Source organism: Pelobates fuscus, chromosome 1, assembly GCF_036172605.1.
Source record: "Pelobates fuscus isolate aPelFus1 chromosome 1, aPelFus1.pri, whole genome shotgun sequence".
In the NCBI taxonomy this organism is placed as follows: Eukaryota; Metazoa; Chordata; class Amphibia; order Anura; family Pelobatidae; genus Pelobates; species Pelobates fuscus.
This window is the reverse complement of record NC_086317.1, coordinates 400,306,851-400,329,177: the sequence shown is the minus strand read 5'-3', so window position 1 is coordinate 400,329,177 and position 22,327 is coordinate 400,306,851. Positions and strand designations below refer to the sequence as shown.

Sequence of the window (22,327 nt, the reverse complement as noted above, 5' to 3'; positions counted from 1 at the left end):
GAGGCGCTCTTTTTCCAAACTAAAGAGATACTCATCATACTCATCTCTGGATATTGTTCCCTGCTATATGAAAGAATAAATTAAAGCTGCAAACATATTAAGAAATATATAAGTCAAACATTGAAAATAATAGGAAAGCACCACAGATATATTGTATTAAATTATATATTAACTAGAAAAGCTACAATTTCTGGGGAAATTGTGTGAAGTGTTCTTGCCTCCACCAGTAGTCTACAACTGGAGTGGGCGGAGTAACTGGGTGGAGTGGCTTGAGTAACTGTGGAAAGATTGGAGTGTGGTTCACTCACTCTACAGCAAGGGCAGAGAAGAGCTTTCAAATCTTTCAAATCCCTCGAACATTCCACCAACTGCCAACAGGAACGAATAGATTTCAAATAGGGCAGAGAAGAGCAGTTAAAAACAAACTGCTCCAAATTGCTCAATAATAATAATAATAATATATATGTGAGATAATAGTAAGTGGTCTTGCCATGTAGGGATATAAATGTACCAATTTATATCAAAATGTTCAGCTATCCCTGCTGCCACTGTGATGTTTTGTACAAATCAGTCAATAATTCCTGTATAACGAAGTACTCACTTTATTAATACATACATAACAGCATCTTCATATTGCAGCCTTGTTACACAGGGTTTCAAATGATCCCTCGAACATTCCACCAACTGCCAACAGGAACTAATAGATTTCAAATAGGGCAGAGAAGAGCGGTTAAAAACAAACTGCTCCAAATTGCTCACTTCACTGGCGGTTGCCATCTTCAAACGGTCGTATTTATAAATCCTACAGCGAAAAGCTTTATATTGTGAGAATCACAAGACCCAGACCTACATTTTGATGCATAGTATGTCTCTGAAATATTAAAAATGAAGGCACAGTCACAGTTTAGATATTGCCCTTCAAATTTTAGGTGGCTAGAGTGGAGATTCAATGAATGTCAATGGACGGTGTGAGTTGCAAACAAATGGTCATATTGTGAAAACTATCAGGACTATGGCTTAGCCGTGGACATGTTTAGTGGCAGCAGGGATAGCTGAACGTTTTGATATAAGATTTGTGTAGGTGGGCTTGAAAATGAGGGAGTGGTGGCATTCATTCCTATGGGACCCATTTCGCCACAAAAACGACGATATTCCATAAACCATTCAGGCGAAACGTTCCGCAAAGTAATAGCACACCAATCGGGAACAATTCACACATTTTGGTATATTACTGTCTATGTAGTGTAAAAACTGTGGGAGGAGTTAGGGTGGTAAATTTGGCTATAATAATAATAATAATAATATATATGTGAGATAACATTAAGTGGTCTTGCTATGCAAGAACACTTAATTATGTTATTTACTGTTCTTTTACCACCACTGGAGTCCTGCATTTTGTGTACATTGGTGGAACAACAGGAGGGATCACTTAGCCCCCCACTGCTATTGGGGAGGCACCCTAGAGCGCTACTTTCACGTAATCTTGTGAGTCCAGTGCCCATCTAGGGATGAACGGAGCCATCTCGGAGCCCTTTAAAATTAGCAATGGCACTCCTGTTTGCACTCTCGCTCTTATCTGGAGGCCGTCAGAAGGGTTCACGTGCATGGGCATGACTCATACTGTTGCGTCATATGCAGATGATCTGCTTTTTTTCTGGAGGAATCACGGGCTTCCCTTCCAAACCTGTTACAGGCCTTTAGAACATACAGATGACTTTCCAACCTTAAACCCAACGCAAACAAATCAGAAGCCCTTCTAGTTACATTCATGTTGACCAAACTTGCTACTCTGTGCACCAACTTTGTATTCAAATGGTGTGCCGATCGGATCAAATATCTAGGCATTTGGCTGACTAGGACTCTGGGCCAGCTTTATACAGAAAACTTCCTGCCCATACTACAAACATTAGGAAAGGACCTGTCTAGATGGGATGGACTCTATATTTCATGGTTCGGCAGGATCATTGCAATTAAGTTGAACCTGCTACCCAGACTGCTCTTTTTTTTTCAGACCATACCGATAGTGATACCAAAGTCCTTTCTCCAGTCCATAAGCTCTGCCATTATACGATTCGTCTGGAAATCAAGGACTCCCAGGATAAAGCAAGCACACCTGATTCTGCCAAAAAGACTTGGAGACATCGGACATCCCTCCATACAGACGTATTACCACTTGGCCAACTTCCTCTGTGTAGTCTTTTGACATGCCACAGTCACCCAGAAACAAAGGGCCCAGGCGATGGGAGGCATTCCTTCCTTGATCAGGCTCTATGAACCCCTGTAGACAAAACTTGTATGAGACCTCCCACTTGCCACACTTAAGGTCAATTAGCACACCATCTTATCATAATACCGTCCCCACTGACCCCCATTGTCCACAACCTGAGTGTCGCTGGGGGCATAATACCCTCTGACATACGAGGCCTTATGTCTGACTGGGTGTACTACCAACAATGCTGTGAGGGCCATGTCTTGAAACCGCTTGAGTAACACATTGGTGAAGGGGTCGTTACTAGTATTCAGCAAATGATGCATTATTTCAAGAATCTACCAGGCAAACATCTTCTCTCATAATAACTCACATCATTTGAAAGTTTCAAAACTGCATGGGAACATCTAGACTGAGGGATCGCAGCCCTTTACTTCATGCTCTTAATGGCTACATCCCAAATAGCCTACATGGCAGCTTGGGAACAGAGTATGGGGGCTACATTGAGCGAGCCTCAATGGGAGAAGATTCAAGGTACACCGAGGTACAACCAATTCCATGATTCAAGAACTTAATTACAAATTAAAACCCTTTTGGTACAGGGCTCCTGCCGACTATGTCTTGTTTGTTTCTTCTCTCTTGACGGTATGCTTACTGTGTTGTGTACTACTTTAATTCTCTGAATTAAGATTGGAAAAAGAAAGTTAAAAAAAAACAGCTACAAAATGAGAGACTTTCTGGGGAGGAGAAGCACAAATTTTAAAAAAAAATATTTTAAAACTATTTTACTATAGGTGCATAATGTGTTTATAAGTAAATATTATTAAAATGTAATTTTTTAAAAAAAAAATTCAAAAGACTCCCTTTGAAATTATTTTTTATTATGCATAGTAGTTTTTCATATAATTCTTAATATATAAATTTTTTCTTGCCAGGTTAGATTATCAAATTTGACTACAGATACCAATAAATCAGTATATGCTTCTTAATGATCTGTTTCTTCTTGCGTAACAATGGATGAAGGCCACTTTGGCCAGCTGCTACCCTCCCACCCCCATCTGCTGCTCACAACAATACATTGTCCAGAATATGCATTATACCAAACCAAGACCTGTTGCTTTTTGTAGCAGCTGTCAAGAATTCTTGCTAATTGTGTTTGGTTTTGGTTACACAGTAAATTCGGTCCACATGAGAAAATGTAATATATAAATAAGTAATTTGTGGATTCTCATGGATTCTTGACACATAAACAAATGACATGGAGTATTATTAATTTCAATTTTTAAAATGTTATAGATCTCTCCAATCTCTGTACCTCAAAGTCAAATTATTTGAAAGTGGCTGGTGCACCCTAGCCAATCCCAGATCTCCCTTTGAAATTACAGGAGAACCATTGATTATATTTGTGGCATACACTGCTCCCCAACTAGAAATGATTTGCATCTATAAGGCAAACAAGGGAAAACTGCTAAAATATCTGATTTTAATTTATTTCAGACCCGGAGGGGAAGTGACATGGAAAAGAGAAGTTTTGACAGCCGAGGGGAACACCCAAGCAGTGGACGGGCTCTGCCAATTAAACAGGTAAAATGGAGGCTTCAGTTGCGTGCAACCACAACAGCACTTTCAGCAATTATTATATAATATTATGATGAAGTTTGCCTTAGTTAGAGAGCATGTAGACTTGTGGGTGTTGGACTGACAGTCACTAGATGATCTCCCTCCTTGATAATCTTCCTTACATTTGACTTCTGTATAAGTGTATAAGAAATTCTCTCTCCCTCTCTCTCTCTCTCTCTCTCTCTCCCTCTCTCTCTCACTCATGGACAACTGTTTCATTGTTAATGCAACTCATCAGCATGAGGTTGGCTACTAGCTTGCTATGGAGGTTTGACGTTACTTGTAAAGTACATACCGATAGAGTTGTGGTGGGAATCCATGTATAAAGTGGAATTATGAGGCAAAAATTTGATTCTTTTTTATATTGCATGACTGGATATTGTGTGTGTATTCACACACACACACACACACATATATATATATATTTATTTATCCAATACAATATATATATATTTTAGAGAGTTCTCTCAAATATTGCTGGGAAAAAATAATTGTCCATTTTTCCACTCCCTGTGTTCATTAATGGCACGTGGGTTGCAAAGAAGCCAATTCCAAACTGGAGTTTGACAGATAGACCACAAAATTTATATTAAAATGTCCTTTTTCTATCTTCTAAATGATAACTGCCTTAACTTAAACCTGGGAACATGTCAAACCTGTGAGCATGTCTCTTGATAAGATCCCACTTGTTAGATTTCCATGCAATAGATGAATAATGTCATTGCATGAGTCAACGTTCTTTTCACTCACTGGGTGATTGTCTTCTATTTCTAACTTGTGTTTGGAATTGTTATATAACAGTGTGAGCTGGCATTAGCTTTGTCCTGAGGAGAATACAAATGCATTCTAACCTTCAACAGAAGCATGAAGCTAAATAAATCAGTACATGCAAAACATGAACAAGTCATCCTTCGGGGTGTCTCGGGGTAATTAAGCTGAGTCGTAGGGTACACAGTCTAGAACACACTGTGCAATATATATTCTAGAACACACTGTGCAATATATATGCAATATATATTCTAGAACACACACTGTGTGATATATATTCTAGAACACACACTGTGTGATAAATATTCTAGAACACACACTGTGTGATATATATTCTAGAACACACACTGTGTGATTTTTATTTTAGAACACACACTGTGCGATATATATTCTAAAACACACACTGTGTGATATATGTCCTAGAACACACACTGTGTGATATATATCCTAGAAGACACACTGTGTGATATATATCCTAGAACACACACTGTGTGATATATATTCTAGAACACACACTGTGTGATATATATCCTAGAACACACACTGTGTGATATATATCCTAGAACACACACTGTGTGATATATATCCTAGAACACACACTTTGTGATATTTATTCTAGAACACACACTGTGTGATATTTATTCTAGAACACACACTGTGTGATATATATTTTAGAACACACACTGTGTGATATATGTAACAGCACCCCCAGGCATAAAAGGGGTTAAAAGCCGTTTAGAAGATCTTTCCCTTCCAGAGACACAGGCACAGCTACTGCAGAACACCAAACTCCCGAACTGAATACAAGGGAATGCTCCAAACTCCCGAACTGCATACAAAGTAGCACTCCAAACTCCCGAAATGGAACCTCACGAATAGCTGCTAGCAGACGAACAGGAAATGCACCCGAGCGGCTTACACTCCTGGCAATCAGTCTCTAACAGCATACAGTAAATCCCCCCAAAAACGAGACAGAGCTCTGTGTTGGGGGTCAAGCAGTGGTCTGATTTATTGAGGGCTACCTGCCCAGTATTTATGCAGGTCTCCCACCTTGTGGACACTCCCCTAGGGGACCAGATGGAAGACTGTAACACAGACAGACATGTACCATATTCAGACACACAGAAGTAAAACATCCCCACAATGCATCCTAATTTCCCTCCCTCTATCCTGGAGATGATTGGGAAGTAATCCAATTATCTCCCAGGCAGAGGCAAATTGCCATTATACACGTGGGGACACAAAGACAGTAAAATACATTAAAACATACAGTGTTACATTAAATACATAAAATACATACATGTCACATATCCCCAGATAGCTGGGATCTGAGCGCACAATTGTACCGAATAGCGCTCAGATCACACACAGTTCAGCTCAGATCACACACAGTTCAATTGCCATGGAGCCAAAGTCTTTAATTTCACGAATAGGCTCCATGGCATAGCTATCTGGGTTAAAGCATTCACATAGAAAAAGTCCCGATCAATCCAGTTTTCGGCTAAACAGCCACGAATAGAAGCATGGAAGGCTGGAGGCTCTGCGGTGCCTGCACGTAAAAGTATCCGCTTTTAGTGCACTGTTCCGGGCTGAGCTCTGCTGGCCGTCCGGAGAACTCCATAACACTGCCACTGTATGGCAGCTATGTGTAACCGCGACTACCCAGTAACAGTCAATTAAGCTGCGGTTAAATTGAAGGCACACGCCAGCTTCCCGGTGGTTGCGCCTTCGGTATTTTGTTCGGTAGATAAAATCTACTGAATGGCCTGGCAGAAAGGCATGAATAAGCCTTTCTGCAGAGAAAATAAAGTATTTTAAAAGTCTGGGCCATAGTCTAAAGGGAGCAGGCGGGCAACCAGGCTCCTCCAATGCACAGTGGCGAGATTGGTCTTGTCACAATATATATTCTAGAACACACTGTGTGATATATATTCTAGAACACACACTGTGTGATATATATTCTAGAACACACACTGTGTGATATACATTTTTGAGCACACATTCTGTGATACACAGTCTATGACTGACCTTCTAATCATCTGCATTTGATTCATGATAATTGATATTTCCATCTGATGTTTTTCTTACAGGGATGTTATAGTTGTAGTTACTGCTTGAATACAGATCTCCAAAATAAAAAGACACCAGGGGAGCTTTTTTCAAAGTGTTCTATTCTAAAAAGTGGTCTAAAGTACTAAAAGTGGTGCAATCACCATGGAAACCAGTGGAACCAGCAGGCACATTTCATTGGTGAATCCTTTCCTTTTAGATTTTGCATCACATTTTAGAACAGAACACTTTGATATCCTTTGTCTCAGTGCAATCAGCATGTGCTCAGTTCATATCAGTGAACCTCTGGTATGGTGGTTGTGGACTTTTACAGACCCAGCTGTAAAATTACTCCATATTGATCAACCAAGGCTGATTTGAGCTATTTTACATGAATGAACATGAATACACTTGTATTCTAAAACAGTCAGAGTACACATAGAAGGCTCAGGAAGTACCAGGACACACCATCTTGATGCACACATTGAAATACATGGGGGACATAGTCAATATCAATAACTCTTAACCCCTTAAGGACCAAATTTCTGGAATAAAAGGGAATCATGACATGTCACACATGTCATGTGTCCTTAAGAGGATAATCACAAGGCTATTGAGACCCATAGCATAAATCTTGAAATCTTGAAACATTTCTAAAAATATGCTTCTAGATCTGACTGAGAATGTAGTGCCATGGGATAGGCATTCTTTGGTCAGTACTTATGCTAACTCCAGTAGATCGAGAGATATTGCAAGCCACATATACTACTTTCAAACTTATGCAAGCTACCCTCACAAATATAAGGCTAATCTATTTGCAATCTCATGGGATATTGTACTTTTCACTATTAAGAAACTCTGAACAACATATTACTAAACACTTCAATATTATGACTTATGAGAATTCCTATGCAGTGCTACTCAAATATTTGAACCTATAACTGCTGGTATATTGCAGTCATTTATTTGTATTTAAGAACAGTTCTAAACGTCATATTCTTAGATTTTCTGTCTGTAAATACTAGTATTTTCTCATCTTACCTTATTTTTTTCTACCGTGATTTGGCACTAGCTATAACCCAAAAGTTATTCTGTCCTTAGTTATATCATATAACATCATCAAATAATCAAGCAATTTAAAATCTGATATTTGGGACCCAGATCTCCTCCAACTTCTAGATCTTTTTGATGGATTTACATGATAATGTTAAAAGTAGAGATTTTTATACCAAGTTGTAAGATGGAGTAATATAACTGTGCACATGCTGATTGCTGATAGTTGTTTTTAAATTAGGTTTTCCATGTGTGCTAGAAGTAGACTTTGTCACATTGGCCAAGGGTTCAATAGATGGGCTATTAAAGGTTAACATATAGAAGAATCTTCCAGTCAACACTCTTTAACTTGGAGCACCAACTTTGAGACACATTACTTTAGAACACCCTATCATAATGTAATATTCTTGCTTGTTTCTTGTGGCATGGTTATCATTGCCCTTGAGAATAACATTTAGTTGACTCAGAGCCCGTTTTACAATGTAACCTTTCGGTTCTAAAACTTTCCTGCACACCTCTTCATGTATTAATTCAACTAAATACAGGTTTTATACCTGAAATTTCATCCCCCTTTTTGAAACGTTGTACTTCCTCTTCCTCTGTTCTTTTACCATACCTTTGCTATATTGTAAGCTCACTTGGACAGGATCCAATTTACCTTCAGTTCCTGTTAACACTTGTTGTTCATCAGAAATGTGTTGCTTATACTTTGTCACTGAAATGTTTTAAATTGCTGCAGAAAATATCGATGCTGTAAAAATGCTAATAATAATAAAAAGTGTACAGAAAATGAAAAAAATTATGAGAATGCAACCAATGCTGTGTGCACAACCAGTGCTACAGAGATCTATTAAAGGACAAAGTGTAAGCAGAGCAAAGTGTCAGGTTACCCCCTTTATCAATGCATCATATACTAAGGGCATGATGTATTGATAAAGAGGGCAACCAGAAACCTTTGCTGTACTTTACACTTTGTCCTTTAATAAATCTCTGTAGATTGTACACACAGCATAAGGTTGCGTCCTCCTAATTTGTTTCATTTTCTGTACAATTGTTATACCCTGCTCGGAACTATAGTGGGAGGTGCATGCAGCGCAACAGGAATTTGGGCATTTTTGTTATGTAGGTACTGCAGTAACCTATACCTCTATCTCAAATCTTGTGGCTTAAAAAATCAAGCAGAAGGGGGGCAGAGTAAGACTGCTGAACGAATAAGACGTGTCTCCAGCTTCGGTTACCTAAAATCCGGTGCTAACTGCGGGCCACACGCTAGTTCTGACCCTAATAGGTACTCGCCCCCCTCTGGTCTGGTGGGGGTTATCCTGGTCCCCACTGGCGAACACCACTAACCACTGCAGCCTTAAGCGCCCGCACCGACGCAGGCCCTGGACAGGGCAGATCACTCCAAGATGGCGGACACACTGACACTTCGTGTGCTGGAACTCAACACGACAATACAGGGCACATGTGAGCAGGTACAACAACACTTGTCCGAGATCTTTGAAACATTCTGGGTCAAGCTCTCAGCCCACCTTGAGACGACAACAGCTCCAGTAGAAGGGAGTGAGCGGAGAGGGAGGAGACGGGAGAAGAGCGGGCCCCTCCCTGGGCACTCCTTCCACAACAGCGTTACAAGCACTCAGACGTGTCTTACCCAGGTCGAAGACCAACAGGGATACGATCCCAGCTCATCGACCACAGACGCAGAAAATCCATCGCCACAGGTGGAAACAGATCATCATGATCCACTGCCGTCCTCCTATAGGGAAGAACTCGGTCTCTAGTTTGAGCTCCGAAGTTTATGGACAATGGATGCAGGCCTTCATAACGGCCTGGGGCAGTGGGGTGACCCTGTTCAGACTCTGTCTCGTAATGCCGCTCAACCCCCTTCACCTACCATCGAGCTAGGGCATCAGCTGACTCGAGACAGCACACCCCAAGCCCCAGATAGTCAATACACAGACTCGCTTAATTGATCACGCCAACACTTACCTACCTCTCCAGGTCTTTTGCCCATATCAATCAACACGTTTTTTGATCGGCTTACTTTCGCTGCAATTATAATGTATCACTATTTACACTATTTATATCTTATGCTAGGAATTAGGAGATGATTCACAAAAAATACAAATACCGTATTTTTCGCACCATAAGACGCACCTCACCATAAGACGCACCTAGTTTTTAGAGGAAGAAACCCAGAAAACAATATATTCTGAACAAACTGTACCATAGTGTTTCTTACTATGGGACAGTTTGTTCAGAATATTTTTTTTCTCCCCTGTCCCATAGTCTTCTCCCACCCCCTCCCCATAGTCTTCATCCCCCCTCCCCTCCCCATAGTCTTCATCCCCCCTCCCCTCCCCATAGTCTTCATCTCCCTCCCCTCCCCTCCCCATAGTCTTCATCCCCCTCCCCTCCCCATAGTCTTCATCCCCCCTCCCCTCCCCTCCCCTCCCCATAGTCTTCATCCCCCCTCTCCTCCCCTCCCCATAGTCTTCATCCCCCCTCCCCTCCCCATAGTCTTCATCCCCCCTTCCCTCCCCTCCCCATAGTCTTCATCCCCCCTCCCCTCCCCTCCCCATAGTCTTCATCCCCCCTCCCCTCCCCATAGTCTTCTCTTCTCTCCCATACTGTCCCCCTCCCCTTGTCCCATAATTACTTACCTGTCTTGTAGCGTTTCTCGGCAGCACAGGGCGCACCGCGGTACTGGAACTTGAATTTCATGCTCCGGTTTCCGGCGGGACTGAAAGGAAGTGCGCACACTGAGCTGAGTGTGCACTTCCTTTCAGTCCCGCCGGAAACCGGAACATGAAATTCAAGTTCCAGTACCACGGTGCGCCCTGTGCTGCCGAGAAACGCTACAAGACAGGTAAGTAAAACTTCATATTCGCTCCATAAGACGCACAGACATTTCCCCTCACTTTTGAGGGGAAAAAAAGTGCGTCTTATGGAGCGAAAAATACGGTAACTCATGGTAATATTAAATGTATGCTTAGTAATGCAAGGAGCCTATATAACAAAATGGGGGAACTAGAGGCAATAGCATACACTAAACAATACGATATAATAGGCATAACAGAAACATGGTGGGATGAGACACATGACTGGGCAGTTAACTTAAATGGGTACACGTTATTTAGGAAGGATAGGAAAAACAAGAAGGGTGGTGGGGTATGTTTGTATGTCAGCCATGAGTTAAAGTCAAATCTTAGGCATGTGGAGTGTGACGAGGAAAATGTGGAAGCTTTATGGGTAGATATCTGCTTGGGGCAAACAAAGGGAAATACGTTATTGGTTGGGATATGTTATAAACCACCAAATGTAAATATTAATGAGGAAGAACTGCTGTTAGAGCAAATTGGTAAAGCTGCAAATCGGGGTAACACGTTAATTATTGGAGATTTTAATTACCCGGACATAAATTGGGATAGAGGGACTAGTACTTCAGCAAAGGGAATCCGGTTTTTGAATGTGTTAAATGACACCTTTACGTCACAACTGGTACAAGCACCAACTAGAAAGGATGCTTGTCTGGATCTCGTTATAACAAACAATGTTAATCTTTTAACCAACATTCAAGAAGGGGAGCATTTGGGAAATAGTGATCACAATATGGTAACTTTTGAAATAAACTCAAAAAAGCAAAAGCACGTGAGGTATGTTAAAACATATAATTTTAAAAAAGCCAATTTTAATAAGATTAGGGCAGCTCTACAACATATCGACTGGCATAAACTCCTTAGTGATAAAAACACTGAGGATAAATGGCAACTATTCAAACAAATATTAGAAAGGTACATTTCACAGTATGTACCATTGGGTAATAAATATATAAGAAACAAATTAAAACCAATGTGGCTTAGTAGAGAAGTAAAACAAGAGATTAAAAATAAGAAAAGGGGGGGCGTGGCTACCACCGGAGCAAGATGGACGCCTAAATTCTTGCTCTGGCACTTGGGCTCTCAATCCGATGTAATCAACCAGCAAGAAAGCTACATCCAACATCAGAAAAGCAAAATGTCACAACGCAAAAACACTAAGAAACTGGCAAAGCCGGATAAAAGCAATTTTTTCGGCTCTAAGCAAGCTCCCTCAGCCGCGATCATGCAGGCCGCAAAAGCCTCCAGCGACACGGACTCGGATGCCGGCATGATGGGCTGCGGCCTGGGCACTCCCACAGAAACACCACAGATCACTAAATCAGATCTGACAGAGGCCCTAGACAAACTCTCAAGTAAGTTGATCTCCTCGTGGCAACATACAGCAGACTCCTTGAGAAAGGACCTACAAGAACTGGGCAAAAGAACATCACACGTGGAAGATAAATGTGATGAATTTGCCACAGCCCACAACGATCTGGCCACCCACGTCGAACAACTGGCTACCAAGGTTCACAAAATGGAGGAGAAGATGGCGGATTTGGAAGACCGCTCCCGCCGCAATAATCTGCGGCTTAGGGGGGTCCCGGAAGAAGTGACAATCAAGGACCTACCTGCATATGTACGCGGCCTACTACATGCTTACGTCCCAGAGGTTCCCACAGACATGCTACTGGTGGACCGAGTGCACCGTGTCCCAAAGCCGCGCCATATAGCGCAAGAGGTGCCGAGAGATGTGCTTCTTCGTGCACACTACCACCATATCAAGGAACATGTACTGAGGAGCAGTAGATTACGAGGTGGTCCTCCAGAAGATTACCCCACAGTCAAGATCTATGCTGATCTCTCATCTGCAACTCTCCAGAAACGGAAAGAATTTCAGCAAGTTACAAGTGTACTGAGAAATCACGCAATTCGTTACAGATGGGGATTCCCCACCAAGCTCATCATTACAAAAGACGAAGAAACCACTGTATTTCACTCTCCAGGTGAAGGCCTTAAAAAATTAAAAGCCTGGGGTCTCTCCGACGACAAGCAAGCTCCGATGCCCTCATCCCCTGGTCAGCTTGCCACCTCATGGAAACAACAAACCCAAAAGAGACACTAAGCCAGCTGAACTACTGGCTCAAAGGTAACCGGGACAGTTAAATAAGGAGCCGGGACTTGTGCGATCTTCTTCACTGGAGCATGTAAGATATATATCCCTAACATCTCTGAGACCCCCGCCTGCCGTGGTTGCACGGGGCCAGGTCGGGGCCTAGCTACCCCCTGTAACGAAGCGTACGCAGAGCAGCGGTGGTTGGCGGGGGCCCTGGCCTGGTATGAGTGGGACTCGGGCGGGCCGGGGATCCCGGGAGAGGAGCGGTTGTATACCACCAAGATTCCCCCTTGAGGAGGTGCCAATATACAAGACGAACTATTTGGGACTTTAACAGTCGGAATATAACTCAATTACTGCATATGGTATGAGGGGATGGGGGGAGGAATGGGAACGGGAGTGTGCAGAATGTGTCCCTTAACACTACCACAGTCTGAGGCTCATATCACAGTTAAGCAAGGCTGGGGGGGGGGGGGGGAGGAATTTAACGGACGGAATATCCCATGCGGAATGGGAGGACCTTAGTCCCTAATGAGTGGGGTGGGTCCCGCAGATTAAACTGCATCACTGGCCGGGGAGAGATGGACGGGTAGATATGAGCCCGGGTTTTTGGTGACCCCCCTCCGAACAACAGGTATACTACTCGGCTTTATTGCAACCCGGGTGCCGTCTGGCCGGAGCCGTGTGGCACTGGGCCGGGGCCTAGCCACCCCCTGTGACGAAGCGCGCGCTGAGCAGTGGTGGTCGGCGGGGGCCTCGGGGCAGGGCGGACGCGAGCGAGGTGGACTGGCTGGATGCCACTCGGGGCCTTTCTCCCAATCTGGTGATGATGATGACAGTTCTAACTGGCGACATATGAGACCTTAACAACAACTGACTATAAATCCGACTAGCTATAAGAGGTATGCAGGAGAGGAGGGAGACACGGGGAACACCGTATATGTCATTCCCTTTAGGTAAAATATGTTGAGCACGAGGGATACAAAGGGATAGGAAGAATAACAGGAACAACGGGAATATAGCTGGGCAATCCCTCACCTTAGAACTAGGTGGGGGGAGACACTGTATAAAAGGGAGGAGGACGCACGGTCCCTGACACCCAAACTAGGTTTCTTAACATGACCGATAAATCCAGGATGACTTTGGAAAAGACGGCTTTCCTTTCTTATCTAACTATATCCCAGCCCAACAGCCACGTAATGGAGAATATAATCTCCGCTAACCCCCGTACAGTGGGATCCCCACGTACAGTCTCCGAAAGAGACGCCTTGTATATAGTTTACCCTTACCTACCACACCCTAGTTATTCTTCCCCTATCTACCACCAAGTAAGGTCAGTTAAAGGAAAACAACACCATAACATTACACTAATGCCATACCACTGTCAACAAGAACACCATTTGGCTCATTCAACCCATCTAGCATGTATAGATTCCACAAGGAACAAAAAGCTTACTACCAAGCAAATTCCAAGACTCCCCTATAGGATATGAAAATAATATCTATTAACGCAAGAGGACTTAATACACCTCACAAGAGGCGACTCATGACTGAAGAAGCGCAACGCACTAGAGCAGACATAGTATGTGTACAGGAGACACACTTCACGCATAATAGGGTACCAGCCTTCGCAACAAAAGACTATCCCACACAATATCACTCAACTTATTCTTCCAAAGCGAGGGGTGTCACCATTCTAGTACACAAGTCGTTGTCATTTGACCTCCTACGGCTTAAGAAAGATACGCAAGGCAGATACCTGATTGTCCAATGCACAATCAATGATGCAATCTATACTATAGTCAGCATATACGGCCCTAATCAGAACCAACGGAATTTTCTACACAAAGTACTGACAAAAATTCCTACTGAAAGACATTCTCACATAATACTGTGTGGAGACTTAAATCATATACTACAAACAAAACTGGACACCACAGTCCCGACTGACTCCCCAAGAACCAAAACCCTACGAAAACAGGCCAAAGAATTAACAAAATTACTAGCAGAATACAACCTCTATGATACATGGAGAACACTACACCCCAATGATAGGGAATTCACTTTCTATTCTCAAGTGCATGGCACTTATACTAGAATTGACTATATATTCGTATCAGGGGACCTTCTGCCCAGGGTGACTCAGGGCGCCATAGGGAACATTGTATGGTCCGACCATGCTACAGTACAGATGACGCTAAGAGATACCTTCGATTCTAGAGGGAAACCGCCATGGCGCCTAAATGACACACTTCTATATAACAAAAAATTCCAAGATAATCTGACAACAGACATAGCTTCATACTTTAGTGATAATGACACATCCACAGTATCGCCAGCTACCCTGTGGGAAGCACATAAAGCAGTCATAAGGGGCATAGTAATAAGTAAACAGGCCTATCTCAATAAACGGGCAAAACAGGACTACACTGACCTTCTCAGATCCCTTAGGGACGAAACAAATAAACAAATCCGACAGCCATCTTCTACAACACAAGCTACAATAGACTTATTAAAAGAAAAACTCAATGACATACAACTACAAACAACAGCAAACATAACCCACAAGTTAAAACTAAATACGTACACTCAAGGGAATAAAGCGGGGAAAGCTCTAGCATCCCAACTACGCCACAAAAGACAAAACGCAAAAATACCATACCTCCTAAACAAACAGGGGAACAAAATCTACAATCCTCGAGACATTAACGATCTGATGGCAGATTATTATGACTCTTTATACAACCTCAAAAATGACACACTTACCCACCAACCACAAGAGGCTGACATTGACGGCTTCCTGGAGGGAATCAACTTACCTACTCTTTCACACGCAGACAGACAGATCTTAAAAGGGAAAATCACACAAGAAGAAATAGCGAAAACAATAAAAAGCCTACCAAAAGGGAAATCGCCAGGGCCGGATGGCTTTACAAATCTCTACTACAAGACCTTCTCACACATATTAACACCCAGGCTAGAACAACTATACAATCACATTATTAAAACAGGTGATATCCCAAAGGAGATGTTATCTGCTCATATAACGACACTACCTAAACCGGGCAAACCGCCCAACAAATGTCAAAACTTACGACCCATATCATTATTAAACACTGACTTGAAAATTTTGGCAAAAATATATGCCAACAGACTGGGGAACATAATACCAACGCTCATCTGTACTGACCAGGTTGGCTTTGTGAGGGGGCGACAGGGCTCAGACGGAACTAGGAAAGTACTAAATATCCTTCATGGAATTCACACACGGGTGTGCCCCAGTGTAGTTCTGTCACTGGACGCTGAAAAAGCGTTTGACAGGCTGCACTGGGGGTACCTCAAGACAGTACTACAGAAATTTGGATTTCCCAACTGTTTTGTCTCTCTGGTCTCAAGTTTGTACAAAAATCCAACGGCAAGAATAGCAAATGGGGGATTTGTTTCTAAGCTATTCAACATTACTAACGGCTCCAGGCAGGGCTGCCCACTCTCCCCACTGTTATACATTCTAGCTCTGGAGCCATTGGCACAGAAGATTAGGGAAAATCAAAACATACATGGCATAGAGATAGGAGGGCACCCGCATAAAATCACCATGTTTGCGGACGATGTGATGCTAACATTGTCGGAGCCAGAAACCTCCTTACCTATTCTACAAACCATACTCCAAAGATTTAGCGACAGCACATACTATAAACTTAACGTAACAAAGACGCAGGCAATGGGTTGTCATCTATCCAAAACACAACAGGACTTGCTACAGGAGGAATATTCTTATGATTGGAGATATGACCATCTCACATTTCTGGGCGTACACATCACATGCAAACCACACAGGCTCTACAAAGCTAACTATGTAAAACTGCTTAAAGACATCAAACAACAAATACATAATTGGAAAGGTAAATATATTTCTTGGACAGGCAGAATAGCTGCAGTAAAAATGATGATATTACCTAAACTGCAATATCTCTTCAGAACCCTTAATATTAAAATCCCGCAACACTATCTTAGAGAGGTCCAAAGTGTGTTTAATAAATTTATTTGGGAGGGAAGAAAACCAAGGATAGCGGCAGGAACTTTATATAGGCCTTTTAAAGAGGGTGGCATGGGAGCTCCTGAAATAGCAAAATATCACGCTGCGGCCATGATAAGCCCAATTATTGCAACGTTCCACCACGTAACCCCACCCCCATGGAGCCATATAGAAACGGATCAAACAGGTGGCTTTTCACTCGCGGCCCTAGCTTGGCTACCAAAACATCAAAGACCAAAATTTAAAGATATATGCCCAACAACAGAGGCGTCCCTCCAAGTTTGGGACAAACTAATAAAAAAACACTGTCCGGCACCATACACATCTCAAGCGATGCGAATCCAAACTCTGGCACTACTAATTCCAGGCTTTAACTGGAACATATGGCAAGCACAGGGAGCCACCTCCCTATCCTGCGTGATGAAAGGGGAAACAATGGAAACATTCGAATCCTTAAAACAGAAATATCACCTTGTCCCACAATCCTACTTTTCATACCTTCAAATGAGTTCATGGGTGGCAAAACGGGTAAAGCAAAACAACAAACACTCACATAGCAACATTATAACTGAACTAGAGAGAGCTTGCCTAGCACCAAACCCACCTCGAAAGAGCTTATCATTCCTATATAATATACTCGTGAAAGGGGATGGACTGGGAAAATTGAAGTTTATGACAACATGGGAAGCAGAAATGAAATATACCATACCCAATGAGATATGGTCAAAAGTTCTGCGAGCGCACAAACACCTTACACTCAACGCAGTACATATTGAAACCTGTAGGAAAGTACTTTACCGATGGTACATGGTGCCCTCCAGACTTCATAAAATTGACCAAAACAAGTCGGGGGAGTGTTGGAGATGTCTCAAAGAAAAAGGGACAATGCTCCACATTTGGTGGAATTGCCCCCTAATCCAGAAATTTTGGAAGGAAATTGCTACCACGATTACGGAGTTAATAGGGAGGACGCCTCCACACACCCCCGAAACATACCTACTACAAACAATGCCACCCACTTACGATAAAATGGAACAATACCTAGTGTACCATGTGATAGTTGCAGCGCTGATGTCCATCAGCAAACGGTGGTTAAACACACAGCCTCCAGACACATTGCAATGCATGAAGGCAATACAAGCAACCAGGGCATACGAAACAGCAGCCAGGAAATCAAGACCCCCACAACAATACTGGGCGACAGCATGGCAATTATGGGATGACTGGTATGCACGATCTGTTTTAACTAAGCAATCCACAACTGACACTGATGACTAGCCTTAAAATAGAATGGTATTGTGGAACAGAAAAGACTGACCTTAAAAAAAAACCCCTTTTCCCCCTTCCCCCATCACCCCCTCCTCCACCAGGTTTTCTTTTTTTTTTTTCTCTCTTCTCTTCTCTCTTTCTACCCCCCTTCCCCCCTGATCTAGCACATTCAATACATAGCATCTAAACTATTGGGGAGATAGGATGGCGACATGGAAATACCGAGCACCAGGCAGCTTCACCATAAGGCAAAGGCAACAAGGGGAACCAACCACCCTACTAAAATGCTGAGATAGGAGGGTGAACCTAAGCATATGACACGCTGCAACTAAGAGCTTATGAACCACCAAATCCTTAGGCTGAAAATAGTATAGAGTGACAAAATGTATATGATATGAACTGAAGTATGTGTAAATAGCTGAGTCTGTATCACGAATGATACTAACGGTAATTACTGGTATTGAAATCGAACGGCATTGGCACCACATATTGTATAAATCTGCCTTATTGATTGTATAACATTAGCATAGCTAACCTGTCTCCGATGTATCTCTGATGTGTCTCACTGAGCTATCGCAACTGTACTATCCATAAAAACCCAATAAACTATTTACAAAAAAAAAAAAAAAATAAGAAAAGGGCTTTTAAAGCATTTAAATCGGACAAATCAGAGGCATCCTATATAAGATATAAGGAAGCCAATAATACTTGCAAAAAGGCAATTAAAGTGGCTGAACTACAAAATTAGAAATTGATAGCCATAGAATGCAAAACCAACCCCAAAAATGTTTTCAAGTGCATTAATTCTAAAATAACAAAAAATGAAAGTGTAGGTACACTGAAAACAGAGTTGGGTCTGTTAGTCAATGAAGACCAGGAAAAGGCAGACATTTTAAATAACTATTTTTCTTCAGTATATATTAAAGAGGATCCTATGGCAAGAGATATGCAAATGATTGCTGCAACAAACTTGCAGATAACTTGTGATTGGATAACTCGAGACAAGGTACTACAGCTATTAAAGAAAATTAATGTAAATAAAGCTCCGGGGCCTCATGGTATCCACCCACGAGTACTGAAGGAGCTAAGTGGGGAAATAAGTGAACCTCTGTATTTAATTTTTCAAGATTCTTTTGTTTCAGGTATTGTACCGGAGTATTGGAGAAAGGCAGATGTTGTTCCTATATTTAAAAAGGGTTCAAAATCCTTGCCTGGAAATTATAGACCTGTGAGCTTAACTTCTGTGACTGGGAAATTATTTGAACGGCTATTAAGGGATAATATTCAGGAATTCATTGGGAAGAACTGTGTTATTAGCAATAATCAGCATGGTTTTATGAAACATAGGTCATGTCAAACTAACCTAATTGCATTCTACGAAGAAGTAAGTAGAAATATAGATCAGGGTGTTGCAGTGGATGTGATCTACTTGGATTTTGCTAAGGCATTTGATACGGTTCCTCACAATAGGTTAGTCTTCAAACTAAAAGAAATTGGTCTAGATGAATATTCTTGTTCTTGGGTAGAACATTGGCTTAAGGATAGAGTACAACGAGTTGTCATAAATGGTAAATTTTCAAGCTGGACAAAAGTGGTAAGTGGTGTCTCTCAGGGTTCTGTTTTGGGACCGCTTCCATTTGACATATTTATAAATGATCTTGAAATGGGCATTGAAAGCCATGTATCAGTGTTTGCAGATGACACAAAACTTTGTAAAGTAATAAAATGTGAGCAGGATATTGCCTTGCTGCAGAGGGATTTGGATAGATTGGGGGACTGGGCACTAAAATGGCAGATGAAATGTAACGTAGAAAAATTCAAAGTTATGCACTTCGGGGTTAAGAATGTACAAGCAATTTACACCCTAAATGGTAGTGAACTAGGGATAACCACACACGAGAAAGATTTGGGAATTGTTATAGACAACAAATTAGGTAGCAATATGCAATGTCAATCTGCCGTTGCTAAGGCCAGTAAGGTTTTGTCGTGTATAAATAGGGGCATAAATTCTCGAGATGAAAATATAATTTTGCCTCTTTATAAATCGCTGGTAAGACCACACCTTGAATATGCTGTGCAATTTTGGGCACCTGTTCTAAAGAAAGATATCATGGCAATAGAAAGGTGCAGAGACGAGCTACAAAATTGATAAAAGGAATGGAGCATTTTAGTTATGAAGAAAGGTTAAAAAATTTAAATCTCTTTAGTTTGGAAAAAACGGCGCCTGAGAGGGGATATGATAACATTATACAAATATATTGGGGGCCAGTACAAACCTTTATCTGGAAATCTATTCATAAACAGGGCTATACATGGGACACAAGGTCACACATTTAGGCTTGAAGAAAGGAGATTTCATCTAAGGCAAAGAAAAAGTTTTTTTACAGTAAGAGCAATAAGGATATGGAATTCTTTGCCTGAAGAGGTGGTTTTGTCAGAGTCTATACAGATGTTTAAACTGCAATTGGATAAATACTTGCAAAAACATAACGTACAGGGATATCATTTTTAATTAGTGGGGTAATAGCTGCTTGATCCAAGGAGACATCTGACTGCTATTTTGGGGTCAAGAAGGAATTGTTTCCCAGTTTGTTGCAAAATTGGAAGCGCTTCAGACTGGGTTTTTTGCCTTCTTTTGGATCAACAGCAAAAGCATATGTGAGGAAGGCTGAACTTGATGGATGCAAGTCTCTTTTCAGCTATGTAACTATGTAACTATGTATGTTGAGCCTCGAGTGCCATGATTGCGCAGCTTATTGTGATGCAAGTGCTATCTGATGGACGATATGTCATTACCTAGCCGAGGCTCTTACCCAATTAAACTAATTTGTTCTATCACCTAATGGCCTTCCAAGTGTCATGAAAGGGCAACAAACACACCTGATACATAGGCATCTACCCTCGTCACCATCCTGGGGAACCAGTGCCCAAGTCTAGCATACTGTTATAATCCATGGCTGTGTGGACCGAGTGGTCTCACAACCTATTACCCCAAGCATGTACCGAAACGAATATACTACATCAGTATTCCTACGAACGCCCAACCTATAGTATTCCCAATAGCACTTATTTTATCTTGTTTTATTTCCTACTCACCTTTGGTCACCTACTTATGCCAGTTACTCTGCTACTGTTTAGCGCAGATTGTCCTGCCAGGCATATTTGTTGTTATCAAAATTATCACAAAAAATGTGCAGTATTATCGACTGCCCTTTACTGCTGAATTGTGTATACTAATTATCTTGTCACCGCTGTTGGGGCTGTGCAAGACTTTGTTACTCTAAAGCACAAAAAAAAAAAAAAAAAATTACATGCAGAAGTAAGTTTTATATATGTTTAAAAATGGTGTGTTTCAATGCCGCATGAACAAAAAAAACTATGTCAATAGACAGCAGATATACAAGAAGGGTTAATGTATGCCTGCAGAGCAGGGATTAATCTCTCTATTGGAACATGCTAATTTGTTACTATTTGATTAGCTAATGCACTGGCACACTGCAGTAGCAAATGACAAACACCCACGCAACCTCTCTTTAAGCGAACACCTTAATTGTTACAGTTCCATTTTGCAATGAATGTCAAATGAAAGGAGTATTCTAGGACACAGTGGAGAGTCCTGCTTTTTTCTTTCAGACAGCGTGTACCTACTGATTCCTGTGGGAGGTATCAACGCACAGAGAACCCACACACATTGCACTTGAGTCTATGCATAAAGGAAGCAATAGGTCGTGGCTTGAGGACCAAGCCGAAAAATGACTTTTATCGATATGTAGAATAAAAAGTGTTCTATCATTGCAGCTAAGTGGGAGAATGGATTTGTTTTGTGAGATTTCAGAATAAAAGAATGTGAAGGGGTGTTTAGGAATCTCTAGAGTGAATGGAGCTCCTTGGAAACAGATGAGCAAGGTTGTAGTCAGGATTTGCAAACCTTTTCTAAAGAGAGGGATATTAATATATGAAAGGAGATTCTGTTTGCCCACAGTTTGTTCTAAGACTGGCGAACTAAGCATCTCTTCTACTAATGTTAGCACACTTCATCATTCATGTTAATGTTCAAATTATAAGTGAAAATAGCCAAATTGGAAAAAAATTACTAATTTATCAGTTGAACTTTTTTGGCCTTACATTTGGTATTAACATTGAATTCACTTTGCATTCCTGATAATTCACACCTTAGCAAATAGCTCTGGGTGTTTTGGAATTTCTCAATCTGTTGCCAGTGGATGTAATCACTTTAAGAAGGTCCTGTACCACTGGGACCACGTCCTTTAATTATGCTTTTATTACTAAGAATTATGCATTTTTTTTGCAGTTGTCATTTAAATGCAAATAAATATTCAACT

The 22,327-nt window shown here is 41.6% G+C and overlaps 1 protein-coding gene across 3 annotated transcripts in view; it reads left to right on the top strand.

Annotated features, from left to right (window-relative positions):
* Positions 1 to 22,327, top strand: part of AGAP2 (ArfGAP with GTPase domain, ankyrin repeat and PH domain 2) — a 294,442-nt gene that overhangs the window by 237,984 nt on the left and 34,131 nt on the right. For all 3 annotated transcript variants that reach the window (XM_063427736.1, XM_063427727.1, XM_063427718.1), the window contains exon 9: positions 3,707 to 3,793. In XM_063427736.1, the coding sequence (XP_063283806.1) occupies positions 3,707 to 3,793 (87 nt within the window). The remainder of the gene's footprint in view (positions 1 to 3,706; positions 3,794 to 22,327) is intronic.